At 40.3% G+C, this 21,255-nt stretch overlaps 1 protein-coding gene across 2 annotated transcripts in view; it reads left to right on the top strand.

The window, feature by feature from the left end:
- The window catches only part of ccni (cyclin I), a 45,720-nt gene extending 26,249 nt beyond the window's left edge, over positions 1–19,471 (top strand). For both annotated transcript variants that reach the window (XM_048533078.2, XM_048533068.2), the window contains 5 exons: positions 10,562–10,696; positions 12,485–12,559; positions 13,058–13,198; positions 17,019–17,249; positions 17,849–19,471. In XM_048533078.2, coding sequence (XP_048389035.1) covers positions 10,562–10,696; positions 12,485–12,559; positions 13,058–13,198; positions 17,019–17,249; positions 17,849–18,301 — 1,035 coding nt within the window. In that variant the 3' untranslated portion in view covers positions 18,302–19,471. The remainder of the gene's footprint in view (positions 1–10,561; positions 10,697–12,484; positions 12,560–13,057; positions 13,199–17,018; positions 17,250–17,848) is intronic.
- Positions 19,472–21,255: the final 1,784 nt, after the last annotated feature.

Genomic DNA, 21,255 nt, shown 5'->3' with positions numbered 1-21,255 from the left:
CCTGGCATCCACTGAATATTCCCTTTATCTTGTAACAACTTCCAAAGTAATTTTTTTTTGAGGGGGGGATTAAATGCCATCTACCAATGATCTGCTGACCTGAGCAATCTGCCTATAATCTTCTTGTAACCCAAGAACACCTTCCTCACTATTAACTAGCTGGCCAATCTTAGGGTCTCAAACTCAACCATGTAAAGGCCTCAGAGATAGTAGGAACTGCCGATGCTGGAGAATCTGAGATAACACGGTGTGAAGTTGGATGAACACAGCAGGCCAAGCAGCATCAGTGGAGCAGGAAGGTTTGACTTTCAGGTCTGAAGAAGGGTCTCGAGCCGAAACGTCAAACTTTCCTGCTCCTCTGATGCTGCTTGGCCTGCTGTGTTCATCCAGCTCTACACTGTGTTATCTCACGTAAAAGCCTCCTCTTGTTAATGGAAGAGTTAGTTGGAGACTAGGTATTCTGCAGTGAGTAACTCTTTTTTCTGATGCCTCAAAGACTGTTCACCATCTGCAAGGCCCAAATCAAGAGTATGATGGAATACTCCCCACTTGCCTGAATGGACGTAGCTGCAATGGCACTTAAGCAGCTTGATAATATTCTGAGCGAAACATTCTACTTTATTCCTAACCCATCTGCCATCTTCTTCACTGTTCCTATGCTCCTGCAGAGTAGCGTCAGTGTGCGATATCTACAGAATGCAGTGCAGAAATTCACCTGTCTTCCCAGGATGGCTACTATCTAGAAGCTCAAGGGTAGCAGGTGCATAAAAACGCTCCACCTGCAAGTTCCCCTCCATGCCACACCGTGCTGATTTGGAAATATATCACTGTTGCTGTGTCAAAACCCCAGAACTCCCTTGTTGACAGCACTTTGACAGTGGTAATGCATCATGTGGATTGCAGTGGTTCAAGAAGGCAGCTCAGCACCATGTCAAGGGCAGTTAAGAATGTGCAACCAATGCTAGTATAGCCAGTGGTACCAGCATCTCAAAGACTAAATAAAAAGTAATACTTTGGTTAGATGCGCAGTCTGATCCATCTAATATTTTTATTTCTGAAATTACTTGAGAAGGGATATGTCATTTCATAAGTTGACCCCAAGGCCAGTATCTTGTCAGGTAATGTTACAAAATGAAGCTCCTCTTAAACAATAATACTGTAAATTCATAACTAATTCCTTTTCGTTGCATTCTGGAACTATGATTCAACCTTTTTAAATTTGACTTTGACTTCACATTAGATCACATTCCTGAGCAGCAGTAGGCATTGAATGTAGAGATTGTAGGAACTGCCGATGCTGGAGAGTCTGAGATAACAAGGTGTAGAGCTGGATGAACACAGCAGGCCCAGCAGCATCAGAGGAGCAGGAAAGCTGATGTTTCGGATCTAGACCCTTCTTCCTGTGATGCTGCTTGGCCTCCTGTGTTCATCCAGCTCTACACCTTAACTCAGCATTGAATTTAGCATTTCCAGCTGAATTAGTTGGTTTTCAGCAGGTAAATAGATATCTTCCAAAAGGCATGTTTTGGGATTTTCAAGTATTGACATGAAAGGATCATAGAAAAAAATTGATTTAGTACTACTTTTTAGTTTTCATTCTGTTGTTAATAAGTTGCTTTGCCCATTGAAAGAATAGATCAGAGGATCAGGGTACTATATAATTCCCTTAATAGTGTGGGCTGAAAGGAAGTGATATACATCATTAAACAAAAATGTGTTTGGATAGTTAATAGTTCAATAGAGATGTATTACATACGTAAAATTGAAATGTTAAAATTATTATTTGCAGCAATATTCAAAACTTATTTTCGGTGTCAGAAAGATGGAGAAGGCTTTAGAGTATCAATAACAAGAATTGATTTGATGCTTCAGTCAAAGTTTCTTTGACTGTGACCAGTGTAGTGTTTGCTCTTTTTTTTGTATATCTCTGATGATCTGTACGCCACCACTTTTTTTTTAAAGCATACTTCCTGTCTCCCATGGAGAATGCACGTTTTGCATATTCATATCTGACACACTAAGTGTTGTGTGGACATGACCACATTCTGTATAATTTTGTAGTGTGTTAGCAAAGATGCTGCTTCTAAAACTTAAAGATGTGCAATTACAGATACGTTCAGGCATCCTTTTAGTTTATGAGAGAAACAAGTGGTTGAAGAGCATTAGAAATATAAATGATAGAAGCAGCAGGAGGCCATTTGGCCCTTTGAGACTGCTGCCATTCTTCATGATCATGGCTGATTGCCCAACTCAATAACCTAATTCCTGTTTTCACACCATAACCTTTGATCCCATTCGCCCCATATGCTGTATCTAGTTGCCTCTTGAATTCATTCAATGTTTTGGCAACAACTACTTCCTTTTGATAATGAATTCCCCAGGCTCACCACTCTTTGGGTGAAGGAATGTCTCCTCATCTCCATCCTAAATTGCCTACCCCAAATCTTCATACTGTGAGCGTGGTTCTGGACCACACCCATCATGGTGAATATCCTCCCTGCATCTACCCTGTTCAGTCCTGCTCGAATTTTATAAGTTTCTATGATATTTTCCTCCCCCCCCCCCCCCCACCTTATTCGTCTGAACTATAGTGAAAACTGTCCTGACCTAGTCAATCTCTCCAAATGCAACATCTGTCAAATCCATATTTTACTGATTTGTTAGTATAACACAATTGTGCTGTTCTCCCTTTCCATCCCCTAATTTTCCATTCTTCTTGCCACTTGGAATACAATTTTAAAATTAGCTGCAGAGTTGCTGCCTGTGAATCTCATTCCGTTACGTGCTAGTAAATCTTCGAAACATAAGATGTCCTCAGATATTTGCAGCAGGAATTACTGGGATATGATTGGAAGATGGAAGTTTTTATAGCTTTAGTTGCTTGTTGACTGGGAGTACTAGAGGTGCTGCAAAATTTTGAATCAGAGTTAATTACCTTTATTACCCAAGATGTGGACCAAAAAGAGCAGTCCACATCTATCACTGTTAAAGGGATATTAACATCTGCTCCCTAGCTACTTCCTTGTATAACAGATGACCAACCTGTCAGTCCTTTTGATAGTTAGGTGGAAAGGCTGGTATTAATTTCTGCAGGATTTGTCAGAAATGGAAACTGTAGCATGGGATTTCAGACTTAACCCCTCCCCGCTTACACAAGACAATCTCAATTTTTAGGTGACACAAAATCAGCTGTAGGTACAGTCAGGGAGTTGATGAGTTCAAGTGGATTTACACATGATGGTGGGAGGGGCAGGCATATGGCAAATGTAATTTAATGTGCGTAATACCACATTTTTAGGAAAGAAAGCAAAGGCAATATAAATTAAGCAGAATGAGCTTTACCCCTTTTAATGTTGATTCTTTTCACATATTTCAGTTATGTGTGGTGTACCACAAGGATCAGTTCTGGGTCCTCCTCTATTTGTGATTTTTGTGAATAATTTGGATGAAGGGGTGGAAGGGTGGATTAGCAAGTTCGTGGACGATACAAAGGTGGGTCGAGTTGTGGACAATGCGGAGCGCTGTTCTAGGTTACAAAGGGGCATCAATAGGATACAGAGGTGGGCTGAGAAGTGGCAGATGGAGTTTAACCCTGAAAAGTATGAGGTGATTCATTCCTTTGGAAGATCAAACTTGAAAGCAGAATACAGGGTTAACGGAAAGATTCTTGGCAGTGTGGAGGAGCAGAGGGATCTTGGGGCTCATGTTCACAGTTCCCTGAGAGCTGCCACCCAGGTGGATAGAGTTGTTAAGAAGGTGTATGCTGTGTTACCTTTCATTAATAGAGGGATTGAATTCAAGAGCCGTGAAGTTATTCTCCAGCTATACAAAAGCCTGGTTTGGCCACATCTGGAGTATTGGTCACCTCATTTACAGGAAAGATGTGGAAGTGTTAGAAAAGGTACAGAGGAGATTTACCAGGATGTTGCCTGGAATGAAGGGAAGGTCATACAAGAAAAGGTTGAGAGACCTAGGGCTTTTCTTCTTTAGAATGATAAAGGATGAGAGGTGTACAAAATGATCAGGGGTATATAGATAGAGTTGACAGCCAGAGACTTTTTCCTAGGGTGGAGGTAGCTTTTACGAGGGGACACAGTTTTAAAGTGAAATGAGTTAGATATCTGGGGAATGTCAGAGGTAGGCTCTTTACTCAGAGAGTTCTAGGGACATGGAATGCATTGCCAGAGAGGGTAGTGGAGTCGGCCTCATTAGGGGCATTTAAGCAGCTGTTAATTATACTATCATCCAGATGCCTAAGGTATTGGTGGAGGTTAGATCTTAGATTTAGGGTAAAAGTTCAGCACAAGATCATGGGCTGAAGGGCCTGTACTGTTCTATGTTCTGTTTCACTTTCACGTCATTAAATAGAAATATTAGCTCTTCTAATGTTGCCTATTTCAATTCACTATTATTTGCCACAAATTTTCTCTTGTCTTGAGTCTATGCATGTAACCTTTCCCACAGCACTTGTGCTTTCTTATTCCCATGCAGTAAAGCCATTGCCAGATTTTCATTTTTCTTGATTGATCCCTGTATTATAAAAGTAGGCATTTATCATTTTTATCCAGTTTTTCTTTTGCAAAGTAACACTTCCATACAATTTTGCTGATTTTTAAAAAATATAAAATGAACATTTCTCAGATTTTTTTCGCAAATGAGCCTTTTTTATTTGTTGTGTCAGAAAATGTCAAAGTGGCCAATCCCTTTTCAATTTTTCCTGATTGGATTTCTAAATGTGAGAATCATTTTTTTCAATTAGCATTTAAATGATTCATTTAAATAAGTGGAATTTTTAAAAATGTTTAACTTGTAGCACTGTTTTTGGCTTGAGGTATCATTTCACATGACTGTTATGGGCAGTTTAGAAACAATTCCTGTTCTTGCATCTGTGCTGTGCATTTGGTATTTAATTTTCTAAAAATGCTATAATTCTTGTAATTTAAATTAACGCACTGTATTTTAAAGTTAATGTTAGATGTTTTAAAACAATTTAAGATTATTATTTTAAAAACTTTTTATTTTAAAACCTACTCTGCTGTTTGAAAACCCTAATAGCAATTTTAGTTTCAGACTTCTGTAACAGTACTTACTAAAGAACAAGAGGACTTTTAACACTGAACACTAGGAACAATTGTGAATATAAGCTGTAAGGTTTTGTTTGGTTTTTTTTCATCTGTATGTACTGCTGTAGAGAGTTTCATTTGGGTGGAGATGAGGAAACATTTGTTTTGTACTGTTGGAGGCATATTTAAACAGGGCTTACTACAGGTAACAGGTAATTTTAACATAGTATCTCACTAGCTTGATTTTGAGATTTTTTTTGAAGAGATGACAAAGAAGATTGAAGGCAGAGCAGGTGATGTTGGCTGTATGGACTTCAGTGAGGCATTCAACAAGGTTCCGTGTGGTAAACTGGTTAGCAAGGTTTGATCATATGGGATCCGGGGGAGCTAGCCAATTGGGTACAATATTGGCTTGAAGGTAGGAGACACAGGGTGGTGATAGAGGGTTGCTTTATGGACAGGAGGCCTGTCAGTGGTGGGTGGTGAGGATCAGTGCTGGGTCCACTGCTTTTTGTTATTTATATGTGTGATTTAGCTCTGATTGTAGGGTATATGATTAGTAAGTTTGCAAATTACACCAAAATAGTTTGTGTAGTGGACAATGAGCAGGTTATCTCCGAGCACAGTGAGACTTTGATCAGATGGGCCAATGAGCCAAAGATTGGCAGATGAAGTTTAATTTAGATAAATGTGACGTGTTGCATTATGGTAAGGTAAACTAGGGCAGGACTTGCACAGATAATGGCAGGGCTCTGTGGAGAGTTGCCGCACAAAGAGACCTTGAGATGCAGTTGCATAGTTACTTAAAAAAAGTGGAGTCAGAGTTAGGTAGGGTGCGTGGTAAAGAAGGCATTTAACATGCTTGCCTTCATTCATCAGTGCACTGAATATAGGAGTTGGAATGTCATGTTTCAACTGTATAGGACACTAGTGAGGCCACCTTTTTAGAATATTGCTTTCAATTCTTGTTTCCCTGCTCTAGGAAAGATTTTGTGAAACTGAAACAGTTCTGAAAAGCTTTACTAAGATCTTGCCAGGGTTGAAGGAATTAGACTATAAGAAGCAGCCAAGTAGGCTGGGGCTGTTATCTCGGGAGTGTTGGAGGCTGAGGGGTAACCTTATAGAACATTACAGCACAGTACAGGCCTTTCGGCCCTCGATGTTGTCATACCAATCTGAAGCCCATCTAACCTACACTATTCCATGTACGTCCATATGCTGGTCCAATGACGACTTAAATGTACTTAAAGTTGTAGGAGTACCCGGAATGCAAATTACTGGGCTAATGGTAAGATTCTTGGTAGTGTAGATTAGCAGAGAGATCTCGGCGTCCATGTACACAGATCCTTGAAAGTTGCCACCCAGGTTGACAGGGCTGTTAAGCAGGCATACAGTGTTTTGGCTTTTATTAATAGAGGGATCGAGTTCCGGCACCATGAGGTTATGCTGCAGCTGTACAAAACTCTGGTGTGGCCGCACTTGGAGTATTGCGTACAGTTCTGGTCACCGCATTATAAGAAGGATGTGGAAGCTTTGAAAAGGGTGCAGAGGAGATTTACTAGGATGTTGCCTGGTATGGAGGGAAGGTCTGACGAGAAAAGGCTGAGGGCCTTGAGGCTGTTTTCGTTCGAGAGAAGAAGGTTGAGACATGTCTTAATTGAGACATATAAGATAATCAGAGGGTGAGATAGGGTGGGTAGGGAGAGCCTTTTCCTAGGATGGTGACGGCGAGCACGTGCGGGCATAGCTTTAAATTGAGGGGTGAAAGATATAGGACAGATGTCAGAGGTAGTTTCTTTACTCAGAGTAGTAAGGGTATGGAATGCTTTGCCTGCAACCGACTTATGAAAGTTCATAAATTCATGACATGCATGGATAGGATGAATAGCCAAGTTCTCTTTCCCAGAAAAGGGGAGTCCAAAACTAGGGGGCATAAAATTTAAGGTGAGAAGGGAATGACTTAAAATGGACCTGAGGGGCAAATTTTTCATGAAGAGAGCAGTGTGTGTATGGAACAATCTGCCAGAGGAAATGGTGGAGGCTGGTACCATTACATTTAAAAGGCATCTGGATGAGTACATGAATAGGAAGGGGTTATGGGGAGATGGGCCAAATGCTGACAAATGGGACTAGATTAGTCTGGATATTTGGTTAACATGGATGAGTTAGACTGAAGGATCTGTTTCCGTGCTTTATAACTCCTGGCTGTCTGACTGCCAGCATCATGTCCCAGCAATGTTTCCTATCCTCGGTACTTAATTTTTGCTCCCAGGGCTGTACTTGGCTTCTGTTTTGAACTTGCACTGAAGTCCGGGTAGATGTTGCTCAATGCTCCTAATCGTGGAACTTCAGCTGCAATGTTTATCAACAACTTCTCACCAGATAGAGCCTAGACAATATAGGTATGTATTTTGGTGTAAAAATTATTTCACCTGGAACTGCTCAGTGCTGTACATGCATGGTACAGTATTTTGGTGTATGACATTGACCATCTATCAGGAAAAGCTAACAAAAGCTAACTGTCCTTTAACTTTGTTGCAGAGATAGTAGGAACTGCCGATGCTGGAGAATCTGAGATAACACGGTGTAGAGCTGGATGAACACAGCAGGCCAAGCAGCATCAGAGAAGCAGGAAATCTGACGTTGAGACCCAAAACGTCAGCTTTCCTGCTCCCTTGATGCTGGTTGGCCTGCTGTGTTCATCCAGCTCTACACTGTGTTATCTCAGCTTTAACTTTGATTCTTGTAGGAATCTATTATGCACGGAAAGTTATGATTTTTCAGGAGAAAAACCATAAATTATCTAATGTGCAGATCCACAGGAACAATTGCTGAGGCGTCAGTTATCTGTGAAGTATATACGCAAATTTTGTTTTTAACCATATGGCAATATATGCAAATTTTGTTTTTAACCATAAGACTCGTGTGCTCAAAGCAGCCTAAATTATATATGTCAAATACCGTGAAGTTTATGGTATTATTCTGTCCAATTATTAGAACTTAAATTTATTTATCTCAGTGTAAATATACTTTATCAATCGAATGGCTACATGAAATATCAATGGTTAATTCAGTTGCGGGTATGAGTGAGAAGGTTCTCTGTCAGTATATGTAGTTTGCCTTAAGTAAAATTAATATTTCCTTGACATATGCTGTAAATAATGTTTAACAGTGATGTGTATACCCCTGCATAACATTTCTATTACTTGGCATGTTTTTATATTGATTATGTGGACTCTTCATCGAGGTGCACGCTATTGGTCTCATTGGTGCCAGTTAGTAATAAAAAAATTGCCATATTATCTTTGATAAAGGGATCTACTTACTATATTATAGCTGAATTTTTTGCTGATGATCCAAAGATCAGTTGCAACACAATTGAAGGAAGGATGCAAAGATTCTGTAAAAGAATATGAATAGGTTGATAGTGGAAATTTGGTAGATAAAATATAATGTTTAATACAAGGGTGTTTAAATCTAAAAGCAGGGAAGTCTAACGACAACTATTTATGTAACCAGGTGAGGAGTGAGAGAGAAATTTTCCTCTTTCCCCACTCCTTTTGGTTATAGTAGTGGCTTTGAATTTTAAAAGCATGTATTTGTTTTACTGTGCACAATGTAAGAATTAAACCAGATAGATATTTTTGAGTTAAACATGCAAGGGAATGTTTTTATTGCTAAAAGTCAGAGTAGAATGAATGACCATGGGGAATTCCAAACCGCAGTATATAGGAAGGCAACCCACACTGACCAAATCATCAATTTCCACAGCAATCCCCCCAACGCCCACAAACAAAGCTGTGTTAGGACACTTTTCAAACATGCCAGAACTATGCAAGATGGAAGAAGAGCATCTACCTATACAAGGTCTTTGCTAACAATGGATATCCCAGCAACTTCATCCGCAGGTGCGTACAAGATAGACAATGCCAAGAGGACACAGTACACCCCAATTCACTGGCCACACTACCTTATATCAGGGACATATCAGAACTGACAATGAGACTCTTGTGACCACGAGGAATCATGGTAGCACACAAGCCCACAGCCACACTCACAGGGACCAAAGATCCCATTCCCATGACGTGCAGTCCCAGCGTAGTTTACAAAATACCTTGCAATGACAGCAGCAAACATTACGTTGGCTAGACCGGAAGGAACCTAGTCATCAGGATACACAAACAGAATCTAGCAGCAAAATGACACAACTAACTTTCCCTCATCTCAGTGCACTCGGACAATGAAGGCCATCAATTTAACTGGAACAGTGTGACCATCCGGGCTTCAGCTAACCACAGATATACGCAGGAATTCTTAGAGGCCTGGTTTTTGACCCGTAATGCAATCAATTAACAATTGGAATTAGACCTAATATACAAAGCCATGTGGAACAGAACCAAAAATGACACAACCCAACTTAACAGACCGGGTCATATAAATACCAAGCAGAATACGACAACATTGCTTCATTGGAGGTTGCACTGATGATGTCACTTAGCATGGTGACAAAATGTTTGTATGGTATAGCCAGCTCGGCGAGCAAGCCATCAACCTTAGGACACCAGTTAACTGTGATCTTTGTTTGTTACTTTTAACCAAGGTCCCAGCTAACTACTAAATGACCACACCTCCATATTGATAATTGAAAAGATTTGTTTACAGCTGTCCAGTGATGCCCTTTTCTCTGGGGTTTCTGTAAACTTTGCAGATCTGTGGAATGGAGTACAAATTAGTTACTTCAAGTCGGCGTCCTTGTCTTTTTAAAGAAGGTTTCTCACATATGACCATCTGATATTGCTATTTGGTGTATTACATCTTTGTAACACCACATAAGATATTGGTGACTGTGCACCTTTTTTGTGTCCTCGTATAAGGAGAGATATAGTTGTCCTGGAAGAAATTCAGAGGAGGTTCTCCAAGCTGATTTTCTGGAAGAAAGAAGTTTTATTAAGATGAATGTTTTAACAGGTTGGGCCTACACCCATTGGAGTTTTGTTTTAAAATGTAAGATTATCTTTATTATTATTTTACAAGGCTTTGGGAGTGAATGTTGAAAGGATGTTTTGCCCCCTGGGCAATTTTTAATGATGGGACCTAAATGGGAACCCCATTATTTTCAAACTAAGATTTTTTTGTAATGTATTCATGGGACGTTTGTGGCTGCGCAGAACTTACTGTCCATCCCTGGTTGCCCTTGAAGGTGGTTGTGAGCTGCCATCTTGACCCACTGCAGCGTGTGTAGTATAAGGAGACCCACAACGTGCTTGTAAGTATTTCTTCTGTGAGGATGTTGGTATTTGGAATTCTGTGCTCCAAAGAGAAGTGGAGGCTGGTTCATTGAATGAATATATAAGCCTGGTTAGATGGTTGTTTTTTTTTAATGAACAAGAAAATGAAGGAATATGGGAGGCAGGCAGCAAAGTGGAGTTAAGCTTGCAATCAATTCAGCCATCAAATGCAGCATGATATATGGAAATCCTCTTCACTGTTTTCTGCAGGATACAGATGTCTCTCCAGCACAGCGGGATGAGGTCATTCAGTGGCTGGCTGACTTGAACAGAAAATTTCACTTTTATCCAGAAACACTTTCTCTTGCTATCACAATTTTGGACAGGTTTTTAGCTCTGGTAAAGGTAAGGAACTTGTATTAAATCATATGTAATCTGATTTATAGCTGAACAAAGACTATACTCTGTCCTTTTACACCCTCTGCTTTCTCCTTGTGGCTTTTTAAATTGTTGCATGCAAGGTTTTGCACCTGTAAACTATAAGACTACTGACTAAAAGTGGGCCTAGGCTGAAAAGGTCTTGTTTGGCCAAAGCCCACAGTGAACTAAAAGGTTGCCATCATTTTGTGGTTCTATATTGATTCTTGGCTTCCTATCTATTGTGTGATTGTACTGTAGCTCATGGGACGAAAAACAAATTCTATGTATGTCATGTAGTTTTGATTTTTCTTTTTAAATACTGGACTGACTTTAACAGAGAGATCTGGGTGTTCAGGTCCATTGTTCCCTGAAGGTGACAACGCAGGTCAGTAGGATGGTCAAGAAGGCATATGGCATGCTTTCCTTCATTGGACGGGGTATTGAGTACAAGAGTTGGCACGTCATGTTGCAGTTGTATAGGACTTTGGTTCGGCCACATTTGGAGTACTGTGTACAGTTCTGGTCGCCACATTACAAAAAGGATGTGGATGCTTTGGAGGGTGCAGAGGAGGTTCACCAGGATGTTGCCTGGTATGGAGGGCGCTAGCTATGAAGAGAGGTTGAGTAGATTCAGATTATTTTCATTAGAAAGACAGAGATTGAGGGAGGGCCTGATTGAGGTCTACAAAATCATGAGGGATATGGACAGGGTGGATAGCAAAAAGCTTTTTCCCAGAGTGGGGGACTCCATTACTAGGGGTCATGAGTTCATAGTGAGAGGAGGAAAGTTAAAGGGAGATATGTGTGGAAAGTTCTTGACACAGACGTTGGTGGGTGCCTGGAACGCGTTGCCAGTGGAGTTGGTAGATGCAGACACGTTAGTGTCTTTTAAGATATATTTGGGCAGGGAGCAAATGGACACAGACCCTTAGAAAATAGATGACAGGTTAGACAGAGGATCTTGATCGGCGCAGGCTTGGAGGGCCGAAGGGCCTGTTCCTGTGCTGTAATTTTCTTTGTTCTTGGGATTGGGTCCAACTGTGAATTTCAAAATACCCAAGACATACTGCATGTTTTTCTTTTGCACTATTTTCTACTTGATTTTCTGGCTTTGATTTGAGAACTATAAAATACACACATATTACTTATAAGTGGATTTTTTTGTATGGAAAAGGGAAACCCCTTATATTGTAATGCCATGAGGCTGGATAAAACTGAATTTCAAATTGAGCCAAATTTACTACTACTTGACATGAAAATGATTCATCTTGAGCAAAAAGAATCAAGCTAACCAATAATGAATCACTACAAATATTGACAGTCAAAATTATAGTATAGTTACAAATGAGGAGTCTTTGAAAATGGTTGATATGAGTACCCTAGATGCTTTAAGGGGAAGCATGCAGAAGAAGGGAATAGAACACTAGTGAAATGCATTTGGTTTAAATGGCCTGTTGGCGCTGACCATTCTGTCATTTGAGCTTTGTCACAAAACCATCCTAGTTCATTTTTTTTGCTCGCTCTGTTTGCGCAGTGTTCTGTCAGCTGCACTATAGTGACCAATTGGTACTGAGCCAGATTCCTGCCGTACCTGGCATAACCATAACACATATATTCTTTTCATTTTGGAAAATTACAAAATGAGATCTGCAACTTTTTAAGTACCAAGCAAATATAGGATTGGCATACTGTTTGATGTGTATAATTAAGTATTTAAATATGCATGATTTAATTTTATACTTTTGAATTAACTACTTTTTCTGATTTTTCAAGGCCCGTCCAAAGTATCTGTGGTGTATAGCTATCAGTTGTTTCTTCCTGGCAGCTAAAACCAATGAAGAAGATGAGGTTGGTTGGCTTTTTTAAAATTAACAAAATTTATTTCATTTCTTTCTCTTCCCTGAAACTTCTGAGAGAGTTGGTTTCTGTCCTTGCAGACATACTGGACTTCTATAACGTCTAAGCTAAAGGTTATTAAATGCGTGTGGCATAACATTTATTTCAGGGTGACTCTCTGTAATGCTTGTTTTAATTGTGATAACATTTACTTTCAAAAGTTAAGGTAATACTGCTGTATTACAAATATCATTCATTTGCACTTCTGACAAAACAAAAAATACTTGCAGCATTATGACCTGCAAATATGGAATTGGTCTTCAGTGGGACTTTTCAGATGTCCCTCGAGATGTGTACTTTTAAAAACCCTACACACTCGGACTAAGCAGTGAACTGAGTTTCTACGGCTTCCAGGCAGCTGGAAGCAACAAATGTATTTGCACCTGTGCATTCTGATTTGATGCAAACCTGATATTCATAAAATAATTCTCTTGTGTTTTTCGGCTGCAGATCATTCCATCTCTAAAGGACATGGTAAAGACCAGCAACTGTGGTTGTTCATCTGCAGATATTCTGAGAATGGAGAGGATTGTACTGGATAAATTGAACTGGGATTTGCACACAGCAACACCCTTGGATTTTCTTCATATTGTGAGCATGTTTTAATTACTCTAGTCCATGTATTCATTTTTGTAAAATACTCTGAAGCTATTTAGGTTCAGTAGTTCATCCACAAGGATGCTAGAGCAAGAGGGTTGGGAAACTATTTAAAAACCAAAAGAACTGCGGATGCTGTAAATCAAGAACAAAAACAAAGTTGCTGGAAAAGCTCAGCAGGTCTGGCAGCATCTGTGGAGGAGAGAACAGAGTTAACGTTTCGGGTCCAGTGACCCTTCCTCAGAACGGAAACTATTTATTGTATTGTTACTTGTGTCAGAAACACAAAACTGTGTGCATGCCTGTTGTCAAGTAAATATGTTTCTCAGGAGAGGAAGTAGTGATTGCAGAATTTGGAATTTAATCCAGAATGAAGCCACTTCTTGCTGCTGCATAATGTAACATGATATAATCTTGACTTGCTATGTCTTTTGTATATATTTTTGAATGTTTTTATAAAATTCATGTATTGACAATGAATAATTAAGTCATAAAATCCAGACAGTGCTGCAAAATGGCCTGGTAAGTTAACTGAAGATGCTAACTTTCTTCCCTGCAAACGTGGAGTTCAAAACTGCAGTCTGAGGGCCAGGGAAAAGAAATTAACACCGAGGCAATACCTTAATTACTGTATCTAACTACAGGCACTGTAATGGCTCATTGAACTGTAAAGGACTGGTAAAATAGTGATGTGTTCAGATTGCACCCACCTTGCCCTCCGCATGTGGAAGCTGGCTTCTAAACCACTTAATCCAGCTAGCCTGTTGTCATTGTTCATGCTCAACTTATCGTTCATTGTGTCATTGTAATCTTCTATGACCTTCCCCCATCCTCCATTGTATACTTGGAACATAAACAAACAAAGTTGCTGGAAAAACTCAGCATTTGTGAAGGAGAAAACAGAGTTAACTTTTCAGATCCGGTGACCCTTCTTCAGAACTGGTGGTGGCTGGGAAAACGTCAGTTTAAATGCAGAAAATAGGGAAAGGGGTGGGGTAGGGAGTACACTATAGGATAGAGCCCTGAGAGAGAGAGAGAGAGAGAGAGAGAGAGAGAGAGACAATTGGACAGACAAAAGAATTGTTAATGATCACTGTTAATTGACTAATAACAGGGGGTACGTAATGGCAGGCTATGTGGTAACAAGGCCTGATGTGTGGAGTGGGGGACCTGGGACATGGGAGAGTTTAGGCCCTAAAATTATTGAACCCAGTTTTAAGTCTGGAACGCTGTAGGGTCCCAAGCGGAAAATGAGGTGTTGTCCTTCCAGCTTGTGTTGGGCTTCACTGGAACGCTGCAGTAAGCCAGAGACAGATGTTGGCCAGAACACAGGGTGGTGCATTGAAGTGGCAGGCAACAGGTAGTTCCAGGGTCTTTTTTGCGAGCAGAACATAGATGTTCTGTTAAGTGGTCGCCAAGTCTATGCTTTGTTTCCCCAATGTAGAGGAGTCCACATTTCGAGCAGCGAATGCAGTAGACTAGATTCTGGGAAGTGCAGGTGAAGTGTTGCTTCACCTGGAAGGTATGTTTGGGCCCTTGGATCGTGGGGAGCAAGGCAGTAAATGGGCAGGTGTTGCACCTTTGCTGGTTACAGGGAAAGGTGCCGTAGGGCTGTGGAGAGGTGTTGGCGGTGAAGGAAGTGTGGATCAGGGTGTTCCAGAGGGAATGGTCCCAGCGGGAGGAGGGGAATATGTCCTTGGAGGTGGTATCTCGCTGAAGGTGACAGAAATGACATCTGATGATCTTCTGGATGTGGATGCCAGTGGGATAGTAGGTGAGGATAAAGGGAACCCTATCGCTGTTGTGGGAGAGAAGGGGTGAGGGCAGAAGTGCGGGAAATGGGCCCTGTCGACAACGGAGCTGGAGAATCCTCGGTTGAGTAAGGTGGTGGACATTTCGGAGGCTCCCTTGTCAAAGTTGACCTCATCTGAACATGTGCAACAGAGACGGAGGAACTGAGAGAATGGGATGGAGTCTTTACAGGAAGTAGGATGTGAGGATGTGTGGTCCAGGTAGCTGTGGGAGTTAGTGGGTTTGTAATGGATATTAGTGGCCAGTCCATCCCCAGAAATGTTGAGGAAGGAAAGGGAGGAGTCAGAGATAGACCAGGTGAATGTGAGGGCAGGATAGAAATTGAAGGCAAAATTGATGAAGTTTTCCAATTCCAGACGAGAGAGGGAAGCAGCACCGATAATATCATCGATGTATCAAACAGAGTTGTGGGTGGGGTCCATGATAGGACTGGAACAAGGAATGTTCCACGTAGCCCCAAGAGGAGACCGGCATAACTGGGGCCCATGCAGCTACCCATGGCAACACCTCTTGCCTGAAAAAAGTAAGAGGAGGTGAAAGAGAAGTTGTTGAGGGTGAGGACAAGCTCGGCCAAGCGGAGGAGGGTGGTCATGGGTGGGGATGGTTCAGGTCTTTGCTCCAGCAAGAAGCGGAGACCCCTAAGACCCTCCTGGTAGGAAATGGACACGTAAAGGGATTGCACATCCATTGTAAAGAGGAGTTGGCTGGAGCCAGTAAACTGGAAGTCTTGAAACTGGTGTAAGGCGTCAGATGAATCATGGATGTATGTGGATAGGATTGGACCCAGGGGGGGAGAAGACTGAGTCAAGGTAGGAAGAGGAGATCAGTTCTATGGACAAGAACAGGCTGAAACAATAGGTCTGCCCAGACAGTCCTGTTTGTGGTTTTTTTGGCAGGAGGTAGAAATGAGCTGTGCAGGATTGGGGGACTATTAGCTTGGAAGCGGAGGGAGGGGTGAGAGTGGAGAGGGAGAGATCACCGGATGAAATGAGATCCGTAACTGTAATGGACAATGGACTGATGACCGTGATGCCACCATGGTACCAGGGGAAGTTTGGAGGAGGTATCTGAGAGCTGGCACTCAACCTCTGCAACGTAGAGGCCAGTGCGCCAGACTACAACAGCACCGACCCTAATGGCAGGCTTGATGACAAAGTCGGGGTTAGATCTGAATGTGCAGAGTGCGATAAGTTCAGAGGGAGATAAGTTGGATTTGTTGAGAGGGGCACTGAAATTGAGGAGACTAATGTTACATCGACAGTTCTCAATGGAAAGATGGCATGCAGGTAAGAGGCCCGAGCGAGGGCTTCCTTGTACACTTACGTTTTTTTTTTCAAAAACCTGCACAATTTGATTTACTACTCCTTGTGGTAATTAGTTCTAGATTTCTGATCACATCTGTGTTGGTGAGAGTGATTGTGTGAAGTATCTGTTACTCCTTAGTCCCGCAGATTTGAGCTCCATGCTAATGCTGGTGGTGAGGATGCCTTTATATCCTATTTCTGTAGTAATGAATTAATACTAGGGTTTAAACACTGCATTATGTTGATGTTCAGTTTTGTGTATTATGCCATAACCGTTGGAAATCTTCGAGTTAATACTTGAATTTCATTGTGGGGGACTTTAATTCCTCTTAGCTGTCAGGGTTCATCTGGCTTTCTCCTCAATATTCATACAGATATTTCTGAATGTTTGTAGTGCTTTATTTCCTTTAGGAATTCTTTAAGATGGACATTTGGATGTAATTACAACAGACCTTATAAAATGGGTGGCTAAAGTAGTCACAACGAACAGCCCAGTTTCTATCAGTATTGAGTTAACTGATTTTTTTTGTTCCTCCCTCATGAGATTAGCTAACATCATGGAGCAAACGTAACATTCTCTGGCTTGAGGTGGAGCTATATACATAGCACACCTTCATGATTTTTTTTCATGCTTGAGTAGTGTTGCAGTGCTTCACTTGTCAATATTGCTGAAATAATTTTTTTTAATGTTTGTTCAGTTTCATGCGATGATGATATCCAGCCGTCCCCAGTTACTGAGCAACCTGCCTAAGATGACCCCGTCCCAACACATTGCACTCCTTATTCGGCAGCTACAGCACTGTGTGGCTTGTCACCAGCTTCTACAATTCAAGGGCTCTACACTCGCACTGGCTATCATCAGTCTCAAGCTGGAAACATCTATTCCTGATTGGCTAGCTGTCACTATTGATCTGCTGAAAAAGGCACAGGTATGGGTTAATTAAGTTTATCTGGGTTAGATGCTTGTGTTTTTAAAAGGAAAATGCTAGTTTAGAAAATTGGCACATATTATATCTACATAGGTAGACCACTTAATCAAGATCTACAGCACAGAAAAAAGGTTCTTTGGCCTATTGTGTCTATATTAGTCAAAATCAATCACCTAATTGTTCCAACAATTAAACATTACAGTCATAGTAATTACCCCCTGCTGTTGATGGAACTTAACTTTTGGCTCAGGAACTGTAGCCGGCCTACATTTGAACATGCCTGTGTAGCCAGAGGGGGCAAGAACATGGCAGTTGGGGAATGTAACGTTACCTGCTTGGTAGGAAGAGAAATGAAAGCAGTATACATTACTTCGCAAGAAACTAAGAATTGTTTGCATTCAGAGACACCTAGATGCCTCGTACGTGGAACAAAATTAGTGCAGTATGCAGTTAGGAAAACAGTAGAGTATGTTAGGTAGCTTTTGTTGCAGAAGAGTGGGAGTATAGTCAAATTATTGTCAAGTGTCAGCAGTTAATGCATTTACGGGTGTCCAGTTTCTCTCAATCATTGATATTTCAAAATATTGTTGATTTTTCAGCTTGATAGCTTACAACTAATTCGTTGTCGAGAGCTTGTGGCTGGACACCTATCCACATTTCGGGCTTCCCTACCATCCAATGAGGTGTACATCTACAACCCCTGCAAACAAACCATGGTGCTGTGTGGTAGGGGAGCACTTAAATTATACTCCTCCCCTACCACAGAGCCAGAGTTTGTTGTCAAGGATGCCACCAAGAGAATTAGCAGTACAGCAGCACCCTGTCATCGCCTACCTGATTCCTATAGCTGCAAGCAGGCCTCGGCAAAACGCAAAGTAGAGGACGTGGAAATGGATGACTTCTATGATGGAATAAAGCGTTTGTACAATGAGGAGTGCAGTCAAGAAATTGTAGGGATAGATACTGTATCCTCTAGCTGTAGCACCAATCTACAGATTAAAGATGGCAGTATCTCTCCTTGTCCTCCACTTCAGCCAGTTGCAGTCATTTAACTAGTCAAAGTGACTGAAGTTTAGGGCTTGAGCTGCACCACAAGATGATAGTGTTGAAGGGCATACCTTACCAGGCTGAAATGAAGTGAGCCAAACATTTTCATGCTGCTAATTTTAGTCTAATCATTTATTCAAGCACTCAAAAAAGTATAAAAATATACTAAAAATATTAAAAGACCCAAAAACTGGAACAAAAAAATTGTAGCAATTTTAAAGTTTTGTCGTCAGTATAATTGCATCTGTTTCTAAATCTTGACACGTTTTTGTGCTGTCTGTTCTGTTCCAAATCTACAATTCACTGTGACATATTCAATTTAACAGCCTAGTTGTTACTTACCATCCAATTTCATCCTGTAGTTTCTTGTGCTTAAATACGTTGATGTGCATGTTTTACACACACTGACCTTTTGAGGAGGATTTTTGAACTCTCTTCAGCACGTGTGATGTTTAACAAAAGTTGTCAAGCAAACAAATTTTCTTGAGGCCAGCTGCTGCACAAACTGCCCAAAAACTAAAATTGTTGGGAGGTTTTGGTTATGAACAAAAAGTTCCTTTTTAAACATTGCTGCAAAGTCCTCTAAATTTGTTTTATTATGGAAACAGCACTGAGTTTTATTTCATTAAATTTGGAAGAGATGCTGTTCTTTTGGGTCTGAAACAAATGTTATTTAGTTTTTTTTAAAATGTGGTTGATTTTATGTGAATTCTAAGCATTGTTTTGTAATGTTAAAATCAGTTAACTAAAATGGTGTACCACAGTTTAGATGTCTATTTATTTGTCCTTTTCATTGCATTGTGCCATTTTGGGAAACCATGAACTTGCCATAATTGTACATCAGTTTCGTTTACACAAACCTGAGTTTTGAAACTTTATGCAAAAACAAACTTCAGTTCACATCACAGGATTTATTACCAGGAATTCACATATGATCAAAAATAATTCTAAATGGACAGTTATTTAAAATTAAACCTATTTTAGCTTCACTATGCTTTATCCCAAATGTGGAGGGGAAAGATGCGATTGTTATTTTCACTCCTTCCAGTTTCTTAAATCATCTGACTTTGGGCACAGTGCTCTCTCTACAGTCTGAAAAAGGTACTGCAGTCTTTGAAAAAGTGCAATTGTACTGAAGTGCTTCTGGCAGCAATAAAGTTGTCCTTGATTCATTATTATGTTTCTTGCTTATTTCATTTAAAGTTGTTACACAATTGCTAACTGTACACTTCTTTGAGAATAATCAGCAAGGTAACATTTCTAGTGATTGTATTGGTTGTGTGCTTCCTTTCTGCCTACGTCAATAGCCTTCCCTTTTTCCCCTGAAAATTGAAACATTTGATTTGGTAAGAAATATTACAAAGTAGTAAATGCCCATATTAAGTGTCATACTAGGAAATGATACAAGAGTAGGATTATTTGGCAATTGAACAACCTTAAAGATTCTGTATCTGAATGCACAAAACATACCACTTCCTTGCTTAGCTATGAATAAAGACACAAACGAAGGAAAGCCATATTGCAAAGGTGTATGGCAGACTGAAATCTTTAAAAGATCAGCAATCTGCTAAAGTGTTACCTCAATAAAAAAAAAGAGGGTAGGTGAAAAACTGGAGCAAAATATAAAAGTGAATAGCAAAAGCTTCTTAAATATATAAAAGGGAAGAGAGTAGCTAAAGTGAATATTGGTCCCTTGGATGAGACCAGGAAGTTGTGGGGAACACAAATGATAGAGTCACAATCAATATTTTGCTTCACTTTTCATGGTGGTGCACACTAATTATTCTAATAGTAGCAAGTGCTGCAGAGGTTATAGAAAGGAAGGCACATATGGAACAGTCATCAGGGAGGAATAAGTACTGAGTAAATATGAGGATTGAAGGCAGACAAGTCCCTGGTGGCCTACATCCTAGGGTTTTAAAGGAAGTGGCAGCAGAGAGTGGATCTACTGGTTATAATATCCCAAAGTTCCCTGGATTGTGGGAAGGATTCCAATGGATTAGAAAATGTTAGTGTAACACCCTTTCCAAAAAGGGAGGGTGGCAGAAAGTAGCTTGGACCGAGTTGGGATAAATGGGTCTTTTTCTGGTTAGCAAAATTTAACTTTACGGGGTGCCGTAGTGGTTGAAAAGGTTTGGTGCTTGAGGACCAATGTTTATGCAGGACAAAGTACCATAGCCAAAATTGCAAATTGTAAGGAAGCAAAGAAATTTACAAATGGTTAAAAATGGGCGAACATTTGGCAAGTGAAGTTTAACATGGATGATGTAAGGTTATCCTTTTTGCTAAGGGGACTAAAAGAAAGTCAAAGTTATTCATTCCCAACATGTGATAAGACTTAACAAACCGACAATTTTAAAGCTGCTTTTGTAATGGGAGATGTCAGCTTATATTATGGGAAAGATATCCATAAAGTCAACTCTTAACTAAGCAACATAGGACCAAATGTCAAAGGAACTATTCAGTAACTGTAAAGTTAGCTACAGCGTTGTTTCTATTGGTAAGGGAAGTAAGGAGCTCTGGCTGATAAACTCTAAAATTCATGAATCATGTAGAATAAAAGACTCAGGAGGGCAGTTTGCTTATAACACAAATATTTACCAATAACTTTTACTTCTGTTTTTCTACTTCATCTAACAGCCACTGAAGGTACAACTTTATTAAACTTGCACACTAAAATATTGCAAGAGGCACCTCATTGACAAGGGTTTCCAACTATAGAAAAATACAATAATTAAGGAGCATAAATCTCAAACCTGGCACTGCATGTTTTCAAAAAGGCAGGGTAAGGTAACAAATAAAAGCTTAATTTGCATAAAACTTCAAATTCTTGATGTGTTGTTATTCTTACTGTTGCCAATTTTCTAACAGCAATTGAGATAAACAAAGAATATTGTTCAGATATTAGCACTGCTGTGTCAGTGCTAGGGACCTGGGTTTGAATCCAATTTTGGATAAT

The sequence above is a fragment of the Stegostoma tigrinum genome, chromosome 1 (genome assembly GCF_030684315.1).
Source record: "Stegostoma tigrinum isolate sSteTig4 chromosome 1, sSteTig4.hap1, whole genome shotgun sequence".
NCBI lineage: Eukaryota > Metazoa > Chordata > Chondrichthyes > Orectolobiformes > Stegostomatidae > Stegostoma > Stegostoma tigrinum.
This window is presented reverse-complemented; position numbering and strand designations above follow the sequence as displayed.